At 56.0% G+C, this 24093-nt stretch overlaps 2 protein-coding genes across 12 annotated transcripts in view; both read right to left on the bottom strand.

Moving 5' to 3' along the window:
* Positions 1-12222, bottom strand: part of SARDH (sarcosine dehydrogenase) — a 61147-nt gene extending 48925 nt beyond the window's left edge. For 3 of the 7 annotated variants that reach the window (XM_064580031.1, XM_054509481.2, XM_045883467.3), the window contains exons 1-7: positions 11353-11622; positions 10891-10945; positions 8647-8994; positions 7320-7498; positions 5741-5920; positions 5041-5164; positions 4763-4863 (exon numbers count right to left, since the gene is read on the bottom strand). In XM_064580031.1, coding sequence (XP_064436101.1) covers positions 4763-4863; positions 5041-5164; positions 5741-5920; positions 7320-7498; positions 8647-8965 — 903 coding nt within the window. In that variant the 5' untranslated portion in view covers positions 8966-8994; positions 10891-10945; positions 11353-11622. The other 4 variants (XM_045883470.3, XM_064580029.1, XM_045883469.2 and 1 more) reach the window with 4 other exon arrangements.
* An 8207-nt stretch (positions 12223-20429) lies between these two features.
* VAV2 (vav guanine nucleotide exchange factor 2) overlaps positions 20430-24093 on the bottom strand; it is a 171723-nt gene continuing 168059 nt past the window's right edge. For all 5 annotated transcript variants that reach the window (XR_010407732.1, XM_064579525.1, XM_064579527.1 and 2 more), the window contains one exon: positions 20430-22708. Coding sequence is in view for 4 of the 5 variants with exons in the window: in XM_064579525.1 (XP_064435595.1) it covers positions 22661-22708 (48 nt within the window). In the remaining variant the exon portion in view is untranslated. The remainder of the gene's footprint in view (positions 22709-24093) is intronic.

The following is a 24093-nucleotide window of genomic DNA, read 5'->3' on the forward strand; positions in this document are numbered from 1 at the left end:
AAAAGGCATCAACCTTGGACAAGAAGGAGTAAAACAATCTCTATTTGCAGATGACATGATCCTGCAAAGAGAAAATTCTACAAACCCACTAAAAAACTATTACAACTAACAAAATAGTTCAATAAGGCAGCAGGATACAAGGTCAATGTACAACAGACAAATAAAAACTATTGTTTTGGTTTTCATTTCACTAATGATGGACAATCAAAAATGAAATTAATAACTCCACTTACACCATCAAAAGGAATTTTTAAAAATATTTTATTTATTTATTTGAGAGAGAGAGAGAGCACACACGAGCCCAAGCAGAGGAAGAGGGAGAAATAGATTCCCTGCTGAGCACAGAGTCCGATGTGGGGCCCGATCCCAGGACCCTGAGATCATGACCTGGGCTGAAGGCAGACGCTTAATGGACTGAGTCACTCAGGCACCCCCATCAATCATCAGTATTTTTAAATACTCACGAATAAATTTAACAAAAGTAGTACAAAACTTGTACTCTAAACACTTGGCAAATATTTTTGAAAGAAACTGCAGAAGACCTAAATGAATGGAAAGACATCCCATGTTTATAAAATGAAGACTTGACTAGTACTAAGATGACAATGCTCTCCAAATTGATCCAGATTCCACACAATCCCCATTAAAATCGCAGCTGGCTTCTTGGCAGAAATAGACAAAGTGATCCTAAAATTCATACAGAAATTCAAGGGATGTAGAATATTTAAAACAATCTTGAAAGAGAAGAACAAAGCTGGGAGACCCATGCTTCCCGATTTCAAGACTCACTACAAAACTACTGTAATCAAGACAGGGGGGCACTAACACCGGATACACATATAGATCACTGAAATCCAGTTGACAGTCCAGAAATAAGCCCTCATATTTATGGTCCACTGATTTCCCACAAGGATGCCAAGGCCATGGAGACGGGGAAGCAACAATTTTCAACATGCAATGCTGAAACAGCTGGATGGCCACACACAAGGAAGGAAGTTGGAGCCCTTCCTCACACCATGCACAAGCCTTAGTCACAATGGGTCACAGATCTAAGAATAAGAGATAAAACTATAAAATTCTTAGAAGAAAATATGCTAGTCAATCTTTGTGGCCTTGGAAAAGGACTGTAGGAAATGCCCTTCTGAAATATGATACCAGAAGCACAAGCAGAAAAAGAAACAATCCATAAGTTGGACTTCACCAGAATTAAGACCTTTTGTGCTGCCAAAACAACACCATCAAGAAAGGGAAAAGACAACCCACAGAACGGGAGAAAATATGTGCCAGGCATAAATCTGGTCAGACCCCAAAAATAACCCGAATATAACAAGAACTCTTATAACTCCATAAAAAGACCAACAACCTAATTTAAAATGAGCAAGGTATCTGCATAGACATTTCTCCAAAGAAGATGTACAAATGGCCAATGAGCACATGAGAAGATGCTCCACGTCATCAGCCGGTGGGGAAATGCAACTCAAAACCCCAGTGAGATACTCTCCACTTCACACCCACTAGGATGGCTAGGATCAAAGAGAGAATCACAAGTGGTGGTGAAGCTGTGGAGAAGTCAGACCCCTCCGCACTGTGGGTGGGAATGTGAAACAGTGCACGTGCTTTAAAAACAGTCTGACAGTTCCTCAAACAGTTAAACATAGTTACTATATGACTCAGCAATTCCACTCCAAGATATCTACCCAAGAAAAATTAAAACACGTCCACACAGAAATGTGTACATGAATGTTCATAGCAGCATTATTAAAAGTAGAAACAACTCAAATGTCGATCAACAGATGACTGGATAAATAAAATGTGATCTACAGTAGAATATTTAGCCATTAAAAAAATAATATTATTTAGTCATTGAAAGGAATGAAATTCTGACAATCTACCACATGGATGAACTTTGAAAATGTCATACTGAGTGAAAGAAGTCAGACCCAAAAGGCCATATATGGTACGACTTCATTTTATTAAATGTCCAGAATAGGAAAATCCATAGAGACAGAAATCAGATTAGTGATTATCTAAGGTTGGGGGTAGGATGGGAAATGGGGAGTGACTGATAATGAGTATGGGATTTGGGGGATGAAGGTAATGATAGATAGATAGATAGATAGATAGATAGATAGATAGATAGATAGACAGACAGATAGAGGTAATTAGTGACAGTTATATAGAAAACTGAGCAACTGGAAAACAATGAATAACTCCAGGAAACACAAAAGTTGGATGCTATTTGCTCAGGAGTTAACAATATTTACATTGACATTATATTGCAAACACTGACTATTGATCTAAGCAATAAACAAAAGCAAAATCATTTTAGAAACTGAGCAGAAGTGGGGAAAGACCACATCCCCTATTGCTCTTTGGCACTGGAGGAACTGCCTTCTCTCTTGGACGACTTACCCTGGAGATGGGCACATTAGATGTGACTCCTCTGTCCCATCTCTGAGGACACACAGAGACCAAAAGGGATAACTTGGCAGATGCCCCTCCCTCCCACTCCAGTCTCCTAGTTGTCCAGCTCCTCCATAGAACTGGAATAAGAATGTCTGCAATGAGGGATTGTTGTAAGGAGCACGTAGGAAGTTCTCAGTAACTGAGCACTTCAGAAATAGAAATAGTGATATCATTACCTCTATTGTCACTACTACTCTTAAAACAAAACAAAACAAAACAAAATCTCTGGAGTTCCGTAGAGCAGGACAGTGGGGACACCTGGTGGCCGGAGAAGCCCTTGACTTTCGTTCTAGCTCCTGCGCCCCCGCACACCGAGCTGCCTTGGAGTGACCAAGGCGTCCTCAGGACACTCTCAGTGCCATCTCCATGCAGAAGCCCACCCTACAGCTATGACCCGGGTCCCACTGGTGTCCCTTCCTTCCGACCTCACCCTGCTCCCTTTCATTGTTTAACTGTGCCCCACTCCTTCCAAATCCTGTTGGCTGCTTCCTCTGGGAAGCCTGCCTGATAGCTCCAGCCTTCCCTAATCTCGTCCTCTGAGGCACCTGCTGGCTGGACCACCCTGTGCCCCTTGGTTCTGGCCATTGTCACCCTCACCACAGCTACCACCTGAGGAGCACCTGCTACAGGCCAAGCACCATACTCAGCCCTTCCCCTCCGTCACGGGCTCCTCCCTCAGCCAGCCCCGTGCAATCAGTACCCTATCGTCCATCTTGCAGAAAAGGAAACTGAGGTGCACGCAGCACTATGACTTGCCTGGCTGGGTGACGGAGGAGCTGGAATGCCGCCCCCGAGCCTGAGCCTTCCTATCCCTTGGTGCCCGAGTAGAGCGGTGTCTGCAAAAGCAGGCAAGGGCCAGTGGAATGCAGACCAGCAGAGAGCATGGGGCGCATTTGTGGGACACACACCCCAGGCCCAGAGAGGGAGGGGACCAGGTCACAGAGCAGCTGGGGGCAGTGCCTGGCTCAGACCCAGCCCTGTGCCAGACCCTCAGACCTGGGGGTTCCTAGGGCGCACAGCCCTGTGGCCACCCAAGAAGAAGGATCCCTCCCCAGGACACAGCCTGTCCCCAGCACTCAGGAGCCCACTGTGGCCTGAGGGCGACCCCTGGCGGCCACCCGGGAGCTCTCCCCACAGAACCACAGAGCACGGGGCATCCAGCAGCCTTCAGGAGGCCTGTGCTGGATCCCATTACACTCGTCCACGAACAGGGGAAGCCCTGTGACAAGGGAGAGGGGCAGGAGTGTGTGCAGGGCCCGGCACCTGCCCCAGCCCCTCCACCATTGTGGCCCCAGTGACGAGCCGGAAGCCAGGCTCCTCCAGGGCAGGACCTTCTTTGCCGGGTCCACCTCACACTGTCCCACCCCCACCTCCTTGGCCCCCCTGAACTGCCTGCAGGCCCTGGGCTGCCAGGCCCCCGCACTCGGCTCCCTGGGCTAGGAGTCCCTGGAGCCCCCTGCCTGCCTCCTCAGAGCCCCATCAGCCTGCTTGGGAATTGTCCTTTGCTGGTCTGTACCTGCCCCCCAGCTCTACCCCGACAAGAACTGGGTCCTTTTCTCTGTTACAGCCCTGGTTCCTAGAATAAGGCCTGGGACGCAGTCAGTGTTTGCTGGTGAGCGGGAGGAAGGAGGGAGGGTTACATGGAATGGTGGGTTAATGGTTGATAAGTGGATGGAGGATGAGGGAGGGAGGGAGGGAGGGAGAGATGAATGGGTTGAACGAAAGAGGGACGGAGGGAGGGAGGGAGGAAGGAAAAGAGGAGTGGTCGTTGACAAGGTGACAGGAAGCTATCAGCCGCACCACAGTGGGGCGGGGGTGGGGGGGAGATGAGAAGGGGAGAAGAGGAGAGAGGGCAGGGGTGCACAGGCCCCGTCTCCCTTGGCAGAAGCCCCTCCAAGACCCCAGGAGGATCTGAGGGTCCGGAATCAGCGTCTCTGACAGTGGCACCCAGGGCACATTAGGGAGCGGGCAAACACGCGTGGGTCCCCTGAAGAAGCACCCAGAGCACAGAACGTGACAAAGCCTGGACGGGCCGCACCACGCAGGACACGATCTTGGGCATCACTGAGGAGCTGTGCCCCGAAGGCCCAGGGGGTCAGCACCAGGGGGTTCCTTCACTTAACTCTGACCCCACCCCAAGCCCCCAGTGTGATGATGCCCATTTCACAGATCAGGTGACCGAGGCTCAGGCCCAGGGTGGGGAGGGGTCACGCCACCTGCAAGCACTGGGGTTCCGAGCCAGGTCCCTGCGCCCCGCATAGCCTGACACCAGGTCTGGGGCCGTCCATGTCCCTACCTGGATGCCCTCAATGCGTTCAGTGACCACGTAGGCGTGGTGCATGGCCACCAGCGGGACCTTGACTCCAGCCATCCGACCCACAGCGCCGGCCCACACGCCTGAGGGCAGAGCAGGGACAGGTCGGCTCTGTGGCTCCAGGCGGGGCCGCCAGCCCGGTGAGCAGGGGGAGCCTCCACGGGCCTGTCTGTCCCACCCAGGCCCCCCACCCGGAGACGGGCCAGGCTTGGGGAGCAGCCAGCGTGGCCGCCCGAGAGCCGGGACAGACCCCTGCCCACCTGCACAGTTGACCACACAGGGCGTCTGGATGGTGCCGTGCTCTGTCTCCACGGCGGCGACCCGCCGCACCCCAAAGTCATCGGTCCGCACGCGGATGCCGCTCACTGGGCAGTTCTCGATGACCTGGGAGCGAGAGGGGCTGCTTCCAGAGCCAAGCAGGGCTCGGTGAGGGTGCCCACCACCCCGCCATCACCGGCTCCCTACTGCCCGGACGGGACCTGGGACCCTGCTCCTGCTGGCGCTGTGTCATGCGACGCCGCCAGGGAAATGGCGTCACCCCAGCACCAGAAGCCAACCCCGTGCACCCCTGACTTGGAGGACGTGTCCCCAGACACGTGGGGTCTTTCTCATAAAGTGACTTCCAGAAAGCAAGGCTGGCTTCGCCAACAGGTGTTTGCAGTCCGGTCTTCGGTCAAAAGGCCACAGAGCAGTGTGGCTTGGTTCTTCCTACAAAAATATACCTTCCTAAAAAATATTTGGGGGGTAAAACTAAAATGTCAACACTTGTCCCCTCTGGGTGACTTCCATTTCTTCTTTTTTGCTTATTTGTCCTTTCCAATGTTTTCTACGACTAGGTGCACATCTGGGATAAACGATGAAAAGTACAGAAGAGATTCTGAGAGGACGCGCTCGTCTAGCAGGGACCCCGGGTCCTTCAGGCCGGGAGCAGGGGACACAGGGCCCCGTGGCCGCTGGTACCTGGGCTCCCCGCGCAGCAGCGGCCCTGCTGAGGGCGGTGCAGGTGCCGGCGGGGTCCATGGTACCGTCCTGCGGCACATATAGGGTCCCGTACAGGTCGTCCACGTTCATCAGCGGATACAGCGCCTTGGTCTCTGCCGGGCTCAGCACGTGCGACTCCACGCCATACGCCTTGCCCAGCTAGAGGGAGCGAGAGCAAAGGGACTCAGCCCTCAGGGAGCAGACCCCCTCTGGCCACCGTCCTCCCCGTGTGCACCTCCAAGGGTCAGCTCCAACCCTGCCTCCTCCAGGAAGCCTTAGCTGGTCACCATGCCCCAGCCGCCCCGTCCCGTGGGCCATCTCCGCACTAGGGTGAGGAGCGTGACGCCGTGCGCAGGAGCAGGCTCTGGAGCTGTCCCACCTCCACCCAGCTCTGACACAGATGACTTAAAGTCCCCTGGGCAGACTAAGGGTGCTAACCGTTTATGTGGTTGGTATCCCTCAAGAGCTTCGACCAGTCTCTGGTACCTAAGGGCTTCTATAAACGAATGCAAATCACCCCCCAGGGATTGGAGGGGTTTTGAGCTTGAGGATCTTCAGGTTCTCCAATCCGACCAGCTCCCAGGAGACCAACCTGTTCATCTGGCCGGGCCCTTGACTTAGTAGGACAGGCCACACCACCACATCTGATTGGCCCAAGGGCAGCCAATCGAGTGTCCCCAGGCATCACAACCAGGACAGGCTCCACCCTACTAGCAAGGAGCTGAGCTGGTCAGTCTCTGGCTGAGAACTGTGCCTGAAAAGGGGCAGGGGCCTCTCAGCAGCTGGGGACTTGGGCTCCAAGGCTGGGGCTGAAGCTTCGCTTGGAGGCCTCTGTCCCAGCCAGTGAGCCAGCTAGGGAGGAGGAAGCAGAACGGGGGCCAGCGCCTGGGCCCAGAGACCCAGACCTGTCCTGGTGAAGCCAGCAGCCCCTGCCTCCTGCCCGGGCACCCAGGGGCCTCAGCGTCCCTGCGACAATGGGCCCCTGCCGGCCACACAGCTGGTTCTGCTCGCTGGGCGCCGAGCACGGATTCAGTCAGCACTCCACAAAGGACAGTTTGCTGGAGCAGCCCGTTGCCCCCATGTCCCGGGATTTGGGGTCCAGGCCTGGCCGCTCGGGGTTAGGAAACAGCACCCCACCCCAATCCAAGGATCATCACAGCATGAGCCTCTCTCCCAGTCTCCTGGACAACAGCCCTCCCCAGGCCTGGAAGTGGGGGGGGCAGAGGCGTGGGAGAAGTGTGGGCACTGCCTTCTGGGGGTGCGATTTCATAACTATCCTGTCTGCTGTGAGCACGGAGCACAGTGGCCGAATAGCCCCACGTACTGGGCTTCTCCCATGTCCGCTCCACAGTATGGTCCCATTTTAAAGGTGGGAAGACCGAGGCGCAGGGAGGCATGGCCACTTGTCCCAGGTGGCCCAGCAGCAAGGGCATCTGGGTCTGATGGTGACCCAGATCGATCAGAGCTCCTTCCCCGAGCCCTGCTGCCCCAGCCCCCCCAGGACAGGGAGCACCCACGCCACCGGGAGCTCTCCACCTCTGGCGGGGGCCACACCCACCGACATGAGCCTCTTGTACTCGTCCAGACGCTGCTGGTTGGATGCTATGAACAGGCCCCCATTCTGGATCCAGCCTGTGTGCAGCCCCGTCTCCTCCTCCAGGTCACGGCTCACCACGCGCCTCGTGTGGGCCAGAAGCTCTACCTCCACGTCACTGGGCCGCAGCTGCCAGAGCAGGCCTGGCCGGGAAGGCGAGGGGCACCGTTAGCCCCCCGCCGTGCCTTCCCCTCCCCCACCGCAGCCTGGGGCTCCCGAAGATCAGGCAGAGGGCCTGGGTCTTTCTCTGCAGCCCTCGGGGAACTCCAGGAGGTTGATGAGCCAGAAATCACAGGGTCAAAGCTGATTTGAAGATGGGCTTTTGGCCCCTGGGCAGCTCACACGGTGGTAACATCGGGGGTCCCCTTTATCGAGCCCTTACTGTGTGCCAAGCCCGGGGCTGAGCCTGTCACAGGGCGACAGAGCATCCCCAAGAGGGAGGCACGATGATTTTAGAGTGAAATTAGATGGCACCAAACAGTCCCACTCCCAAGACAACAGAGCAGGTAATGATGGGGCCGGGACCCCAAGCCAGGACCCGCTGAAGCCCACGTGTACACCGACCCCCAACAAAGCTGCTCCCTTCAGAGCGGAGTCTGGGGGGCGGGCGGCCAGGGCCGAGGCCGGTGTAACCGTGAGGGGAGAGGCCTGCTGGCCTGGCTGGGATGGGACAGCGGGAGGGCAGAACGGTGGTGTACAAGGCATGTGATGTCCGAACCTCTTCCCAGCTCCACGTTCCGTGACCTCACGCTGGTAGCACCACATTAGCAGAGGTGGGAATGCTTACCCCACCGAAACTGCAAACTTCACCCAGCTCCCAGGGTTAAGGCAGAAGGGTGGCTGCCCTGGCGACATGCACACAGTAGGGGCTTACTACATGCCCACCGCTTAGTTAGGAGGATGAGGATCATGGACGCATCTGGTGCCCATGGAGGACACGGCTCTGCATCACCCGATGGCTCCTTCCCCCGTCCACGCTCTATGCCCGCCTGTGGACGCCCCTCAGCCCCAGTGGCTCCATCTGGGGAGGCGCTTCTGTTCTTGGAACAGACAGTTGCCTGGGCTCCCAGCTCTGGTCTCAGCTTTGCTCCCTCCTCCCCACTATGGCTCTCCAGAGACATGGGGGGCAAAGGGGGTCCCCCATCTGTCCGCCTTCAGATGATCCCTCATCTTTTCTCCGTGTCCTTCCTCCTCCTGCTCAGCTGCCTCTAACAAGCTTCTAGTCGTCACTCTGGAACTGTCCCCTCACTGAGCCCAGTCCCTCCTGGCCCCCACCCGCCCTGGCCCCTACCTGCCGTGTGCCAGGTGGTCCCGGAGGTCAGCCGCTCCCGCTCCAGCAGCACCGTCCCACTCACGCCCAGCTTGGCCAGGTGGTACAGGGTCTGGCAGCCCAAGCTGCCCCCGCCGATGACCACCACGTTGGCTGTGCTGGGCAGGGGCCGGCTTGGGCCCCGGGCCACCGCCGAGGGGCCCTGGGCCTCTTTCAGGGTCCGCTGGTACGGCACGCTCTTCTCGGTGGTGGGGCCGGCTCGGCTGGTCAGCGCGCGCAGCCTCAGGTCCCGGCGAGGGCAGGCGGCGGCCACACGCAGGGCTCTGCTCAGCGAGGCCATGGGGACTCCGTGCTCAGCACCTCAGGGAGCTGGGGAGAGAGTCAGGGCTGGCTGGGCGCCGAGGGGTGCAGTGGGGGCTGCACCAGGTGAGACCCGGGGACCACCCCCCATACCCTCCTTCCTCCGCTGCCTCCCCGGGGCCCCGATCGCTCCTGCACTCCAGCGTGCGTGTACTGAGGGCCTGGAGGCATCATCGGCTCTGGCCGGAAGCACGGCGACCTTGGTGGGAGGCAGAAGGTCCCTGCCCGCTCCTGGAGCTGGGCCCACAAGCTGGACCTGGGTAATCAGAGGCTCCTCACCCCCTGCCCTGTCCTGGGAATGTATATTTTGCCTCCCCCCAATCCAGCCCCCGGTTCCCACCATGGGAGCCACTCCCAGGGATGCAGGCTTGAGGGAGCAATGTGTCCTTGAGACCCTCTGGACGGTGTGCGGGACTGAGCCCCGTAAGGCCTCTGTAGAAACTACGATCTGGCAGCTGGGGGCAGAGAACTGCTCGTCTTCAGGCCCCAAGACAAGCCTTGTAAGCAAGACCCCTTGCGGGCTAACCGGGCCACCTGCCTTTCTGGAGTGGCCTGCCCCCTGTACCGTCTCTCCTTGCCCTCCAGGGGCTGATGCGGAGTGTGGGTGACAGAGTGTGGGTACTAGAGAGCTGCAGGGGGAACAGGGGAGGTAGAGGGAAGGGGCAGGATGCGGTCTGGGGAAGTAGGGTCACCCGTGAGGGACGCCAGGGAGGAGGGCAGGGGATCTGAGAGCTGAGGTCAAGGAGCTCAGGTCTCAGGGGGGCCCAGGACCCAGAGAAATGACTGTGAGAATGGGAGTGGGGGAGGGGTAGGCTGGAGGGGGAGGGGGTTGTGAGAGCCCCTGGGGCTCAGACAATTCCCTGGGGTGTCTTCCCGAGTGCCTGGCCCCACGGGTCTGCGTTTGAGGATGAGCCCCTGGCATAGCCGTGTGCTGGTGGGACAGGCGGGGGGCAGGGGGGACCGAGGAAGGTGGCAGTCCCCAGGGCGCATCACCCGGACACAGACGGGAGTGTGGGAGGGGAAGCCGTGTGCATGGGTAACCCCCTCCCTGCCCCTCCACCTCCTCCTCCTCCTCTGTGTCCCCCAGTGGCCTTCAGGGCTCACCTGGAATCCCCCCTCCTTCAGGAAGCCCTCCCAAGCCAGAAAAGTCTCTTAATTACAAGAAAGTGACAGGAAGTCACCTCCTAAGGAGTGAAGGTGCCAGAGAGGTGTCTCCCTGGGGGTGTGTCCTGCCCAACCTGGGGAGGAAAGGAAACGCAGAGGGGCCTCCTGGGCCCACTTCCGGGGTCAGCAAAACAAGTAAGAGGGATTTAGTCGTGAATCCACCTGCATTAATAGCCATGACTGATATTAATGAACTAATTAACCTGAAGAGTCGACCTCTGTTTGCAAGAGTGTCCCGCACGCCAAATAAAAGATGCTCTCAGTGAGCACCCCTATGACTGCTGTCCCCATTTTACAGGGCAGGAGACCAAAGTATAGGAAGGCCCTCCACGGTGGCCGAGGTCACAGGGCCGCTCTGTGGCCCAGCTGGGGAGCAAGGCCAGGCCCATGCACAGCCCAAGCCTGCAGGCTCTCCTGGGGCCTGGTTTGGGGCAGGGGAGGCTGGGGGTAGCCGCCAACTCATTGGGGGGGACGGGGGTGAGGGGTCCAGCGCTCAGGCTGGTCAGGGCTGCCCACTCCCCCCAACACACACACAGGGAACCCTCCCAGGTGAGTGGGGGCAGAGGAGGGGCAGAGAGCTGTGATGTGTAAGGCTTCGCAGAGGAGGGGTTGGGGGTGACGGGGCATCTCAGTCCCTCTACCACCCTTTGCCCCCACGGTCTGACAGCCCACCTGCCCTTCTGCTCGCAGAGGTGCCCTGGGCACAGGTTGGTGCACCTCTGGGCCTGTCTCTGTCCTTACCTTTCGTCCTCGAAGTTCCCTAATCGTCCAGGAGCCCCCAAGAGTGGTGTCCTACCTGTGGAAAGTCAGCGTCACGTGGTTCCCAGCACGGTCAAGGCCGGGCACCTGCCCCCTGCCCCCACCCGCGCTGCCCAGCGCTCCTGCTCGGCCTCTGGCCCGGCCTCCCTCCCTCCAATCTCGCCGGAGCCGCTGGCCCCAGAAGCGGCCAGCTGCCCCCTTCCTGTGCTCCGGCCGGGCCGGCTGTGCCCAGCTGGGCAGCACTGGGGGCCGGCTGGGGGCGCCCCTACCGCCAGAAGCAGCTGCTTCACCATTAACTTGCTCTCCTGCCCCTGCAACTCTCTCCCGCCCGGTCAGCAGCGTGGCCCGTGCGTTACCAGGGGTGAGGGTGCAGGACAGCCCAGGCCGGGGCGGGGGGGGGGGGGGCGGGGGGGGACGGGGTTGGGGCTTGAGCCACAACTTCACCTGAGCCGTGAAGCAGGAGCCAGAGGAGCCCCCCTCAAAGGCTGTGGGGCGAGGGAGGCTGATGCAGAAAAGAGCTGGCCCAGCCTCCGCCCCGTGAAGGAGGCCAGGGTGGGTGCCCAGGCCCCTGCCACGCACCCGGGGACCCGAGGTCCTGCCCACCCAGCCAGATGGTTACTGCCGCCGGAGGCCGAGAGAAGTCCTGGCCCGCCGGGGGCCTGTCCCAACCCCGCCCGCCCCCAGGGGGAGGGCCCGGGCCCTGCTCCTCCCCCGGGCCTACCTGGGCCCCCTGTGCCCGGCCTGTGCCCGGCCGGGGGCTGCAGGGTGCCGGACCCTCCCTCCCTCCCGACGGCGGCCCGGCCGGAACCCCGGCCCCTGGCCCCGCCCCCGGCCCCTCCCCGGCCGCACCGCCCGCCCCTGTCACCGCCCACCGCCCGCCCGGGCTGCACCGCCCACCGCCTGGGGCTTCTCCCAGGCCCGGGCAGCAACGCGGCGGGCCGCAGAGCAGGCCTGTGAACGGGGGTGATGGGGCGGGTGACCTCACTCCCTTATCTCTAAAACGGGGGTTACAGGTATGCCGCCGGTGGCCCCGAGCACCCCTGCTTGCCTCTGCCCGTCTGTGCTCCCCGTGCCCCGAGCTGCGCTTGGCACAGATGTGCGGTGGGCCAAAGTGCTGGGTAAGCAACAGGGTCGTGCCAGGCCCCGTGGCATCCTGCAGGCTCCTTGGCGAGGTGAGGCAGGGCCCCAGCTAGCACCTGCCCGGCCAGCGGCAGCTTGTTCACTCCCGGGCAGGGGTGCTCACCGCCTTCAGAAGCAAGCCAGAAAGTCCGGCCGTCTGCATCCCGCCCTGCAGAGCTCCTGGCTCCCTCTGTCGCTGTGTGAGAGGTCCCCGAGCCTCTGGTTTGCCATGGCAGGGTGCCCTGCTTCCCAGGCCAGGAACGCCTGCCTCCATTTGACTGCTGGGGGCACTGGGACCAGAGAGGGCAGCCAGCATGCCTTGGGCCACACAGCAAGCTCTGGGGGCCGAGGGCATTCCATCTATGCCCAGAGGAGACGCCCAGAGGAAATGCAGGAACACTGCGTACATGTACCCCTGGGTGTGCGAAGCATCAGAACAGGTGTTGATATAAAATTGGACCTCCTCCCCCACGGATCAAAGAAAGAATTTAAAAATTAGCAATAGAGTAATGCTGGCTACTAAGAGTGGGGAAATAGCAGGAGCGACACACTGTAATTAATACAGATGAGATAAATAATTATGCTCTTATTTGCGTTCTTTATTTCAATTTCTTAATTGTCCGACTGTCTGGCTGCCAGTTTGTCTGTCCTCTACACTTACTGAACACCTACTGTATGCAAAGCACGGCTAGAAGACCCAGAGACAACTAAGAACCCTTGAGGGGCTCTGGGTTCAGGATCAAGACAGATTTGGGGCGGGACGGAGGGCGAGGTGGCCATGAGGCTGGCTGTGATGGGGCGCTCCCAAGCAAGCTGCCCTTCCTTCCAGCATTTTGAGGAGGTGGCCCGGGCTCTGGCCTGGCCGGGTGCTGCTACCATTGTCAGTCCCCCTCATGTGGACAGAGACTGTCACTCACTCCCCAAGGAAGGCTGCCCCACCAGCATGAGGCTGTCCTGGGACGGTGCATAGCCTGGTCACTCTGCAGATAGGGGGCCCGGCCAGCAGCCTGGGGCCAGGCTGCACTCACTCGATGCAGTGAGGGACGGGTCAGGGAGGGTGAAGAAGGAATGTGGCTGCATCCCCATCAGAGCCCTAGACAGGAGGGGCACGGGAGAGGGACACAGGGGTCCCGACAGCTCCAGGGCAGCAGCCAAGGCAGCCCAGACCTCTCCCGGCCCTGCACTCAAAGATGAGCAGCTGGTGCAAAGTTGTCCCAAGCCGAGCAAGCGGCACAGTCGCCCTTGGACTTTGGACAGGGGCGGTGGCTGGAAGGCCGGGCCTGGCTGTGGGTCAGCGCTGTAGGAGATGTGATCGATCAGCCCTCCTCAGGCCTGGGGGGGAGGGAGGGGGCGGGGGGAATGGGCCACCTCATCTCCCCTGGGTGTTGGAGGGCCCGGCTCCAGAGGTGCACAGGCCCCAGCCAGGGACACTGAGGCAGGCTCCTGCTGCCAACCTGCCGTACCAGCTTGGGCCCAGCCTCAGTTTCCCCATCTGGGAGGTAGGGACTATAACCCCTGCAGTGTCAGTTTGGGGGAAGTTTTGTAATTTATTTATTGTATATTATCTACTTTTGGTGCACTTTAAAGGAAACCGTGGCACAAAGAGAAGTCCCAGTCGACCCTTGAGGGTGAGGGGTTACCTGCGGTCCAGCAGCCCGCCCTCTGCCCATGGACCCTGGCCCTGGACCTCCCCTGTGGCCTGCCCCCTGGCCTGCGGGCACCTGGCCCAGCCTCCTCCTTCCCCGGCGCGGCCCTCTCCACAGGCCCCGGCCGGCCCCCCGCCCCCGCTGCTGGCCCGGCTTCCAGGACAGAGGGAGGCGGCTGCAGGCCGCCCTCTGGGCAGACATCCAGGGGGATGGGCCAGGGGAGGAGGCTCCTCCACGGAGCTCTGTGCGAGGCCCTGCCAAAGAGGAACAGTAAATACCAACAGGGCAGCGCTTGCTGACATCTGACCCAGGGGGAGGTGGCGCCCGGCCTGGCCCCCAGGGCCTCTGCGAGGTGCCCTGGGGGCCCTACGGGGAGGCAAGCAGCGTGCTGAGCATTTTACACGTGTCCTCTCAGAGGAGAGAAATGACTGTGGCAGAACATAGCCAAGGGGGGCCAGACCCGGACAGTTCTGCGAGCAGGGAAGTTTCCAGAACAACTTTGAGGGCTGGAATTACACTTCTGAGATTCTATTTTTCCAATAAAGACCCTAAAAACACTGTATCGACTACCCCCATGCTTTCATGAGGACAGGATGTTTCATCATCTGGGGCTCAGTGGTGGTCCCTCTCCAGAGGCAGGGCGCCCCCTGCCCCCTCCCCACACACTCAGGGCTGACGCCACCTGGATGCAGGTGTCCCCAGGAATGGGAAGCTCGTGTCCCTCGACCCCTGGGACACACACAGCGGGGGTAGGCAGCCTCGTGCAGGGCCCGGGGCCCCCACTTCACCCGGCGACCGGCCCCACAAATCATCTGTGGGTGCAGCGACGTGGCAGGTGGAGCTGGTCACTCCCGCTGCTGAGTTCGAGCGGGGCCCGGCCGGGGATCAGCCCCCCCGGCATCAGGCACCACAACTGTCCAGTGGGGAGACAGGACGCATCTTTGGAGGATCTTCCTGCCGAGGGTGCTGGGAGGCGAGGGTGGGGAAACAGTGACCACGGGCACGAGACCCCACCAACACCACCCGGCCCCCCGGCCCCGTCAGCCACACCCTCCAGGCTCTCACCCCAGCCACCCAGGGGCAGGAAGCCTCCCCCAACCCCCCATGATTCAGGCTGTGCTTACATCTTCCTATGTGTTACCCTGGAGATTTCCTCTAAAAATCCAGATTTGATCTTGAAAATCTTTGATCTTTCAAAATCTTGAAAAGCTGGGACACACAGGCCGGTCTGGGCCCACACCCTAGCCAGAGGCACTTAGATGGGCCTGTTTTGTCCAGTTGGTCACTGTCCCTACCCTGTCACTTTGCCCTTTCACACTCCCTGCTGGCCTCTGGGAGTTTTGCTTTTTCAACCCCTGACCCGAACCCCCAGGCATTGTCCAAGGTAAAGACAGCTTCCTCTCTCCCGCTCCAGGCCGGGGGATCAGAGCACCCCAAAACAATCCAATCAGGGGGATGTGAGTCTTGCTGTGAATAGAGGGCAAGAGGCGTGTGCAGAGCTGTCCTTGGCCCTGGGATCTGAAAGCCCTCTAGGTGCTTAGGTGAGGGGAACAGCTCACGGTGGTCAGTGGGGGGCTGGGTCACCCCCAGGCAGTCAGCCCTCCAGGACTCTGAGCCTTGCGGGGAAACATCGCCCCTGGTGGCCACATGTGAGCACGACACCCTGGGAGAGCTGGACCCCGAGTTCGGGGTGCAGCCCCAGGACAGGGACCTGCCCAGAGAACGAACCCACAGGCAGGCTGGGAGGTGGATCCCCACTGGGACCGACAGCCTGGGCTCAGAGTCTGGGCTCACACTTTTCTCACGGAACATGCCCCTGGCAGGGAGCTTCCTTCCCGATGGCTGTTGGCTTTGTCTTGGTTTCCGGGAGCAGTGTAAGACCCCTTTCCTAGTAGGATGTGTCCATTTCTCCCTATAATTCTGCCAGTTTTTCTTTTATATTTTAAGGCTATGTTGTGAAGTCTATTAAGCTCCAGGACTGTTCTAGCTTCACATTTAATTGTCCCTTTTTATCATAAAATAATGGACCTCTTTATCCAGTGGAGAGCGTTGGCTGATGTCTTTGGTGTAAACACTCTCACCAGGGCCAATGTCAAGCTGCCAGTGAGGAGTCACTGAATCTGGAGTTGGAAAGGACACAGGACCGGCTCTTGGGAGCCGGCACGAGCCAGTTCTGACGTACCACATTTTTTACACACAAGAATGCTTTCTGCCCCAAAGTGCTTTATGTCTGGTACCAACAATGGTCTCTCCGCCTTCTCTGACACCTGCCTGGTGCACCTTTTCCCATTGCTCTGCTTTCAATATTTCTGTGACATGATGTCTCAGTGGTGTCTGGGACATTCCTACTTTGGAGTGTGACACAAAGCTGTGACCTTTCCCAAATGGTGACAACAGCTTCCCCAGGAGCTGGTGGAGCCGAGTGCAGGACCCACAAACAAGAGGCTCTCACCTGGCCAGGCTGCCTGTCTCGACCCTGGGAGTACAATTTGCCCCTTTTCTGCTGAGCCTGCCAAGCTCACTAACCAGGGAGGGAAACAGATGCACGCATGCAGCACGTGGGTTAGGGTTTAGAGGGGGTGTCAGAAGAGATTTCTTCTCCTAAGAAACAAAGTATGTCAGACCAAAAAGTCACCGAGGCAGTTGAAATAAAAACCTCTGTTCTCTTCCAAGTGTGCATGGTTTGACCCCCTTACACGACACAGGTGTAGCTCGCTTATGTGAGTGAATGGAGGATTATTCAGGGTGCTTTTCAGATTCCAAGTAGGCTTGGACCGTGGAGAATGAGAAAGCTCAGCATTCTTTTCCCCATGAATCAAGATTATTCATCCGTCAGCAAGACATGCCTCAAAGGGATCTGACCACCTGTCTTTGCCCCGCAGACCCCTCATGGTCATGGGTCTTCGTCGGCAGAGGCTATTCACCTCCCTGCCTTCCCCATTCTCTCATCCTTTTAGGGTAATCAGACCCAGAATAAAGACTACCTTTCCCAGCCTTCTTTGCAGCCCAGGTATGGCCATATGACCAAGTTATGGCCAATGGGAGTTAGTGAGTGAAACTTTCAGAAGGTGTTCTTCAAAAGACATGGTCATATCCCTTCCCTGTCCCTCTCCTTCCTATTGGCTGGAATGTAGATTCAGGGGCTGGAGCTGAAGTCCCATCTTGGACCATGCGGTGAACTTATGAGGGCACACCCAAGGGACCAAAAAAACCCCAGAAAGACCTGCGTCCCTGACACTGTTAGCCAGGGTCTCTACCCAGACTGTTAGGTGAGCAAGAAATAACCATCTCTTGTCTTATAGGCTATCACCCATGGCCAGATCGTAATCCTAACAGACCAAGCCTTACATTGATTGGTGTGGGGCTGCAGAGCACTGTGGCTAGGGGTCCTGCTACACCCATCTGATTACAGCTCCAACAGCACATTAAGTGTCAAGATGTGGAACGATTATCCAGAGAGAATTCCAAGTGAGTAAAACTCCCACATAGATCCCATGGGCACATGCGGGTTTTCTTTTTCTAGGGAAAATAAAGGACCAAAACTAAATTGTTAGGGAATATAAGCACAACAGCCATGACCAAAAAATAGGAGTCCAAGCTGAACTCACAAATGTTGTAAAATCTTATCATGGGAGCTCCCCACCACCATCCCCTCCTCCAACAGTGGAGACAAGTCACAGGAGGACAGAGCCATTGGAACAAGAACTGCAATTTCAAAACCCTGTAATTTGTGCACATTTAATACATTTGTAATTTTCTACTTGGAAAAATTACATTTTAAATAGATAATTTGAACATGCTTAACGGAGACATAAAACTTTTGTTCAAGGAATCAACGTTTTGTTTCAGCCTGAAAGAAGGAAAGCCTACCTCCAGTCCTTGGCTCTTGTAATACAAGCTGTCAAGGTCACCAATTTCAGTTCAAGTTCAGTTTCAGTAGTATACTACAAGTTGTGTTATCAACTATCTTTATCCTTTTAAATTTAAGAATAAATTTGAAAAAATAAAGGAAAAAAAGAATACATTTGAAATATTTTATAATTTCCTTGAATTTCTTTTTTGGTTATTAATTATTTAGAAGTATGTTTCTTAATTTGCCCAACATATAGATGTTTCTTGTGTATTTTTTATTACTGATTTATTCTTTTTTTTTTTTTAAGTAGGCTCCATGCCCAGCGTGGGGCTTGAACTCATGACCCTGAGATCAAGACCCCGAGCTGAGATCAAGAGTTGGATGCTTAGCCGAGTGATCCACCCAGGCGCCCCTTCATTACTGATTTCTAACCTCACTCCTCATGGTGAGTGAGAGAAGCTAAACTATAGGATTTGAAATCCATTGACATCTGCTTTCTGGGTCAGTGTGAGGTGTATCTTCATGGAGATGATGTGTACTCTGCAAGAGGCCACAATGTTCTGTACATGCAATAGCTAATTATGTTATTCTACTCTCTATCCTTACTTTTTCTTGTTTCAATGTCTGCTTGACTTTTTAGTTACAGAAATAAAGAGAAAAAGTTGTATTAAAACCTCCCATCTATGATGGTGGGTATGTCTCATTCTTTTTGTTCTTCTGTCAATTTTGCTTTATGTATTTTGGGGTTATATTATGAAAAGCATACTAGTTTAAAACTGATATTTTCTAATAAATGAGAACTTTATCATTATGTTGTAAGCCTTTTAAAACTCTAGTGACACCTTTTGTTTGTTTTGCTCTAAAATCTATTTGGTATGACATTAAGTTTTAAATTGTCTACATTCGTGATTTTTTATCTTTGGAAGTCCAGGGTTAACCATTCTGTGTTAATTTGTCCGAGGGTATGGTATGCCTTTGTATTCTTTTATTTCTGGAAAGCTAACAAACCAATCAAAATCTTTGTCCCATTCTGTGATTTTGGTTTTACCCATGTGTGTTAATTTCCTTTTCATGATGGAGGTGTTCCTCGAGATCCCCAGCTTTGCACAGGAACTCAGTTCCGGCTCCTGGTCTCCCAGGTCCTGGAGCCAATGCCTTGAGTGTTGGAATCCCTGGTCTCAACCCCAGAGGGCCTGAGATCCTAGCAGCCACCTTGGTGTTGGCTCCCAATATCTGCTCTGGCTTTGTGTCTCTTCTTTCTGGGACAGGTCACCTTGTTCCAAGCTCAGCCTCTTCTATTCTCTTGTGTTTTATACGGCATTCTTAGATTTGTGGTGCAGGAGTGGAGAGAGGTGTCTACCTCACCTCCAGAAGTGGGTGGTTCCCATGTCTTGTCCAGGGAACTTCCCTAAAGCTCCACATGGCGGCCTCTGCAGTGGCCCTACCCAGGGAAGTCCACTCTGTCAGAATTAAGGGGCATGATGCCTTGGTGCCCTGAGAGCCCAATGGGCATCAGGCCCTCTGACCAGAAGTGTGCAGCTCTGAGATGCTTTCCCACGTTCTGGGGTGACCTCAGGCAGACATGCTCCTCTTCCCTCCTGGCCTCTGCCCCCATCCACACAGGGGCCCTTGAGCAGGCCTGGGGCTTCCCACCCTTCCTGGGTCTGGACCGCACAGCAGGTGCTGTTGAGGCTCTCCCTCAAAGCTCCCCAGCACCCCCCAAGTCCACCCACACTTCCCCTCCAGGCACCACGGCTCTCTGCTTCTTGGCCTGGGGCTCTCTCCAACTTGCTCAGCGCTGCTAAGGGCAGCCGGGGACCACTGGCCCGGGGAATGCTGAGCAAGTGTCTGGGTCTGTCCATCCCCCACGTGGGCGTGAGAACTCAGAGCTGGAGCTGGCTCTTGGGGGAGGTGGTGTTGGGACAACCAGGCCTCTCGGGGCCTCATGCCTGAGAAATCTGCTCAGAGAGGGGGCTGCTCCAGAAAAGGCAGGCCTCCCATCTGGTTCTCAGGGGCATCAGAGTGAGCCAGACTCTGGGGCTCTGGGTCCCGGAGACCAGGGCTGGGGTGGGATCCACCACTCTCTGGGTCACCTCAAACATCTGTACTTGTCTCCCTGGTTTGCAACAAAATCTGACACTTGCTGAGCGCCAACACAACTCCAAGTCTAGTGAGATCCTCACAACTCTGATGTGGATCCTGGGGCTGGTCACCCACCCCAATGGTATTCTTCTGTCTCCTCAGTAATAGGGAGGAGGTATGACCATGTGTCCAGCTCAAGTCCTGCAGTCCCCATCTTCCACCACAGCCAGGAGTGGCCATATGCCTCAGCTCTGGGTAAGGAGGGGAAGGGAAGCACTGTGTCGACCTCTGCCTCTGCCCGCAGCCTTGATGGCAGGAGCTCCAGCAGCCACCTTGGACCATGAGGCCACAGCAAGGATAAAGGCACATGATGAAGAGGGGAGGAGCCTGGGGTAGGGGGGTGGGGCACCAAGCCATCCCTGCTCTACCTTGTCTGGACTGCTTCTCCATAAGGGAGAAATCAATCTCTGCCTGACTAGATTTTCTCTATCATAGGCCACAGACCCACTCTCCAGAGAGAAGTATTATTTTTTATCTCCAACATACACATATAAAGAAACAGGCTCAGGAGCTGAAGGACGTGCCTGAGCGGTAGGGCTAGGGTTGAATCCCCCCCAAATGGGAAGAAAGCGGCATTGCCTCTGATGGCTGCTAGAGGGTCCCATGGGACACTGCACAGGAAGTCCGTGGACCTGGGCCAGCTGGGAGGAGGCTGGGCCACCCCCAAGGCCTATGCCTGACCCAGGCCACTGTATCCTGGGCTGACAGTGTGTGAGTGGAGCAGTCTCTGCTGGACACACACAGAAGGATCCAGCCATGCCTGCAGAAAAGAACTTAGGTTTATTTGCAATAAAAACTGTGGTCTGAAAAAACCTAGTGGCAAATGTACAGTTTGTGTTCCATTTGGGGTCGTCACCAGCTGTGGGACCCCCAGATCCCTGACCCGCATGCATCGGGCTCCTAAGTGTTCACAGCTAATCTCAGGCCCCAGGTCCAAAGCCCCTAGAGAGGGCCTCCCATCTCCTGCTGAAACCACCCGCTTCCCAGCCTGCCCCCGGCCCGCCTCCCCTCCTGCCTCATGCAGTGCAAAACCAAACCAAACCACATACATGTTTCAAAACAAACAAGAACAAAACAAAACATTCACAAAAACCAGGGTTCCGACTTCTGTTCCCTCAGTATCCCTCGTTGTCGTGATGACTTGTTTCATGATGACCTCAAATATACATCATTTTCTTGCTATTATAAAATATCTTCCTTATTATTCACAGATATAGAATGAGAGCTTTGGATGAAATAATTACAAACTGTTTTCTTCCCTTAAAAAACAAACAAGCCAAACCAAAAACAAAACAACAAAACAAAACCCTTTTGACAACAGTAAACACGAAAGGGCCTGGCTGGTTCTCCCCCCGACCCCAGGCTCATGGCTGGGCCGGCTGAGCCCAGGGTTGTGCGCAAAGTGCTGGGTGCACCCTGATGATGGGGACTGGGGGCTGCTCTCTCCGAGACCAGCTCTTTCCTTCCCTCCCCCTGCCCCTCTGCCCCCAAACACGATCCTGTTCACCCTGGCTTCTCAAGCCTCTGCAGGCCACCTTCTCTCTTGCCCTTGCTGCTAACTGTCCCCACCCGCTCCCCACCACCTCCCCATTCCGGGACATGGGGCCTGTGAGCCGAGCCCGGAGGCCACACGGCTGCTTTCGGAGGAAGCCCAGGAGTGCAGAGTGGCAACCAGCACCCACCCCAGTGGGGGCTAGCCTTCCCCACGCCCAGCCTTGCCCAGTCCCCTCCCCCTGCACAGGGCAGGGCAGCTGACCAAGGTTCAGGGGACACGTGTAGCCCGGGTTTCTCCAGCATCTGTGGCACAGAGCCTGCAGGGAGACAACATCCCTAGGTCTAATGCAATATCCAGGCAGAGCAAAAGGGTCTGGACAAGAAAGCCAGAGCTCAAAAGGCCAGGAGGAGTCAGGAGGGGGAGTTCGGGGGTAAGGCCACCCCCAAGAGCACTTATTTCGAGCTGGCCACAGGCCCAGTTCATGGGCTGCAGGGGGAAGACTTGCCAAGGGCTAGAACTAACATCCTGTGCAAAAGCTGGGAAGACCCTCAGGAACCACCTTGCAGAACACAAGAGTCCCAGAGGGGCCACCTGCTGGGGGGCGCTGGGGGGGGCCTCCTCCCGGAGGGGAATGTGAGCAGCAGAGCCCGAGCGAGGGGAAAACTCTGTTTTCTTCTCACCCATATCAGGATTTACAAAAGGTGTATCCACCTGGCAGCAGGACAGGACAGACACACGCCTGGGATTCAGGGCAAAGAACAGTACCATTGACTGGGGAGCAGGGTCGGCAACTTCATCGTTCACTAAAGCTCCCTCCTGAGAGAGGGACCTGCCCTGGGCAGTCTCTGCACCTCCCTAGTGCAGAGGGCCATGAGGAGGTCAAGGGGCCCGCGCAGACCCCCTAGCAGTGCTCTTTTCTCCTACATCCGAGCACAGCTGGAGCTGAGCTGGGGCCGAGCAGGGGCTGCAGCAAAAGGCCTGGCTCCGGTCCCTTCTGACTCTCTAGGCCCAGAGCTTCCCCCTGGGAGCAGCAGAAAGCAGGCAGGCTGAGCATCAGGGCTGAGCAGAAGGGGCTGGGGGAGGGTCCCCTCTGCTGTTCAAGCCCTCCCTGGGATGGCACCTGCTGTTCAAACCTAGGCTCCTGAATGCTGTCGCAACAGGACAGAGGCAAGATGAACTCCGGCCTCAGCTGTCACCCAGAGCCTGGCTCAGAACACCACCGGCGCTCCCCCTCCTCAGCACTCTGGCGGTGGCAGCCACGGCGGGGCCGGCCCAACTCGCCTCTATGTACAAGTAGCGTACCCAGGACAGGCCACCGAGGGCAGGCGGATGGTGGGCCAGTTCGCATTTAGGATTCTGAACACCCTCCCCATCCCTATGGGCTGTTGAAGACGGGAAGGTTGGCAGGCATGTCCCCTCTGTGTCACGGGGCTAGAGACAGACTTCAGAGCTGGACTCTTCCAAGAAAACCCACGAGTCCTGTCCATGTTGTTGCCATCACTGGATGCCCTCCTCCTCTACGTATGTTGAAGGAAACCAGCCGATCTGAAAAAGATGGCAGGATACATGAGAGTGTGTGTGCAGGTGTCTGCACCAATGTTGGGGTGAGGCCAGCAGGGGCTCATGGAAATTGGGGATCCTGCAAAAGATTGTGGAGTTCTTCTAAGCCAAGAAGCCTGGTGGAGCTGCAGCCCAGGGTAGGAGCGACCCCCAAATGCACCAGCCCAGAGCAGTTCACAATGACCTGCTCTCCCTCAACCTGCCAGCCAGAAAAAAATTAAATCCTCCCTGGAGGAAAATAACACCATCCCAAGCCTCAGTGGTGTTTTCTTCACAAGCTCATCATCCAGTCAGGACGCAGTGACAGAAACTAAGAGAAAACGCAGGTAACAGAAACCAGTCTACAGGTCATTCAGGGATGGGAATCATCAGTCAGGAAATGTAAATAACTGCAACATATATGTTTCAGGAAACTGAGGATAAAGCATAAAAATTTACCAGTGAACTGAAACCAGAAATCAAATAGAAATCCTAATGTGGAAAATATGACTGAAATTGAGAACCCAATAGAATTTAGCAACAGATTAGACAGAGCAGAAGAGAGTGCTCGTGAACCGGAAGACAGGCCAGTGGAAAATAGCTGGATGGGAAACAAGGGAATGGGTGAAAAACAGGTAAAAGAAGGTAAATAACATCTGGGTCATGATGAAAAGAACTGATGCTCATGTGAATACAGCCCCCGAAGGAGAAAAAAGAAAACAGAGCAGGTATACTGTTTGAAGAAATGTCCAAAACTGATAAAGGACATCAAGCCACAGATTTTAAAAATCTCTACAAATCTCAAGCAGACTGAATACAGAGAAAACTGCACCCAGGCACATTATAGTAAAACTGATAAAAACCGGAGTTCTGTTTTTGTTTTTTTTAATATGTAAAGCCCCACTGGGAGTAATAGAGACATTTCCTGCAGAGGAGCAATGTTAAGAAGTTGGCTGGCTCTTGGGGCACATGGGTGGCTCAGTCAATGAAGCAACAAACTCTTGGTTTTGGCTCAGGTCATGATCTCAGGGTTGTGAGATCAAGCCCCGAGTTGGGCTCTTGTGCTAGGCGTGGAGCCTGCTTGAGATTCTCTCTCTCCTTCTGCCCCTCCCTGCCCTTTTAAAAAAAGTTGGCCAGCTCTTTACAGAAATGATGGAACCAGGGACAATGGAATGATATCCCCAAAGTGCCAAAATAAAATACCTGCTAGCCTCAAATTTATCCCCTAAAGAATACTATTTGAAAATGAGCTCAACATGATTCTTCACAAAAAGGAAGCCATTCTCACTGGAGGGATGACTGACCCCACTCCCCGGGGGATGACCAAGAGAAGAGAAGGGTGTTCCTTACAGTAGAATGTCCCCTAATAAGTGCTAAAGAAACAATGGCTG

The sequence above is a fragment of the Mirounga angustirostris genome, unplaced genomic scaffold, assembly GCF_029215605.1.
Source record: "Mirounga angustirostris isolate CCGP_5_RB_7025 unplaced genomic scaffold, mMirAng1.0.hap1 SCAF_15, whole genome shotgun sequence".
Taxonomy (NCBI): domain Eukaryota; kingdom Metazoa; phylum Chordata; class Mammalia; order Carnivora; family Phocidae; genus Mirounga; species Mirounga angustirostris.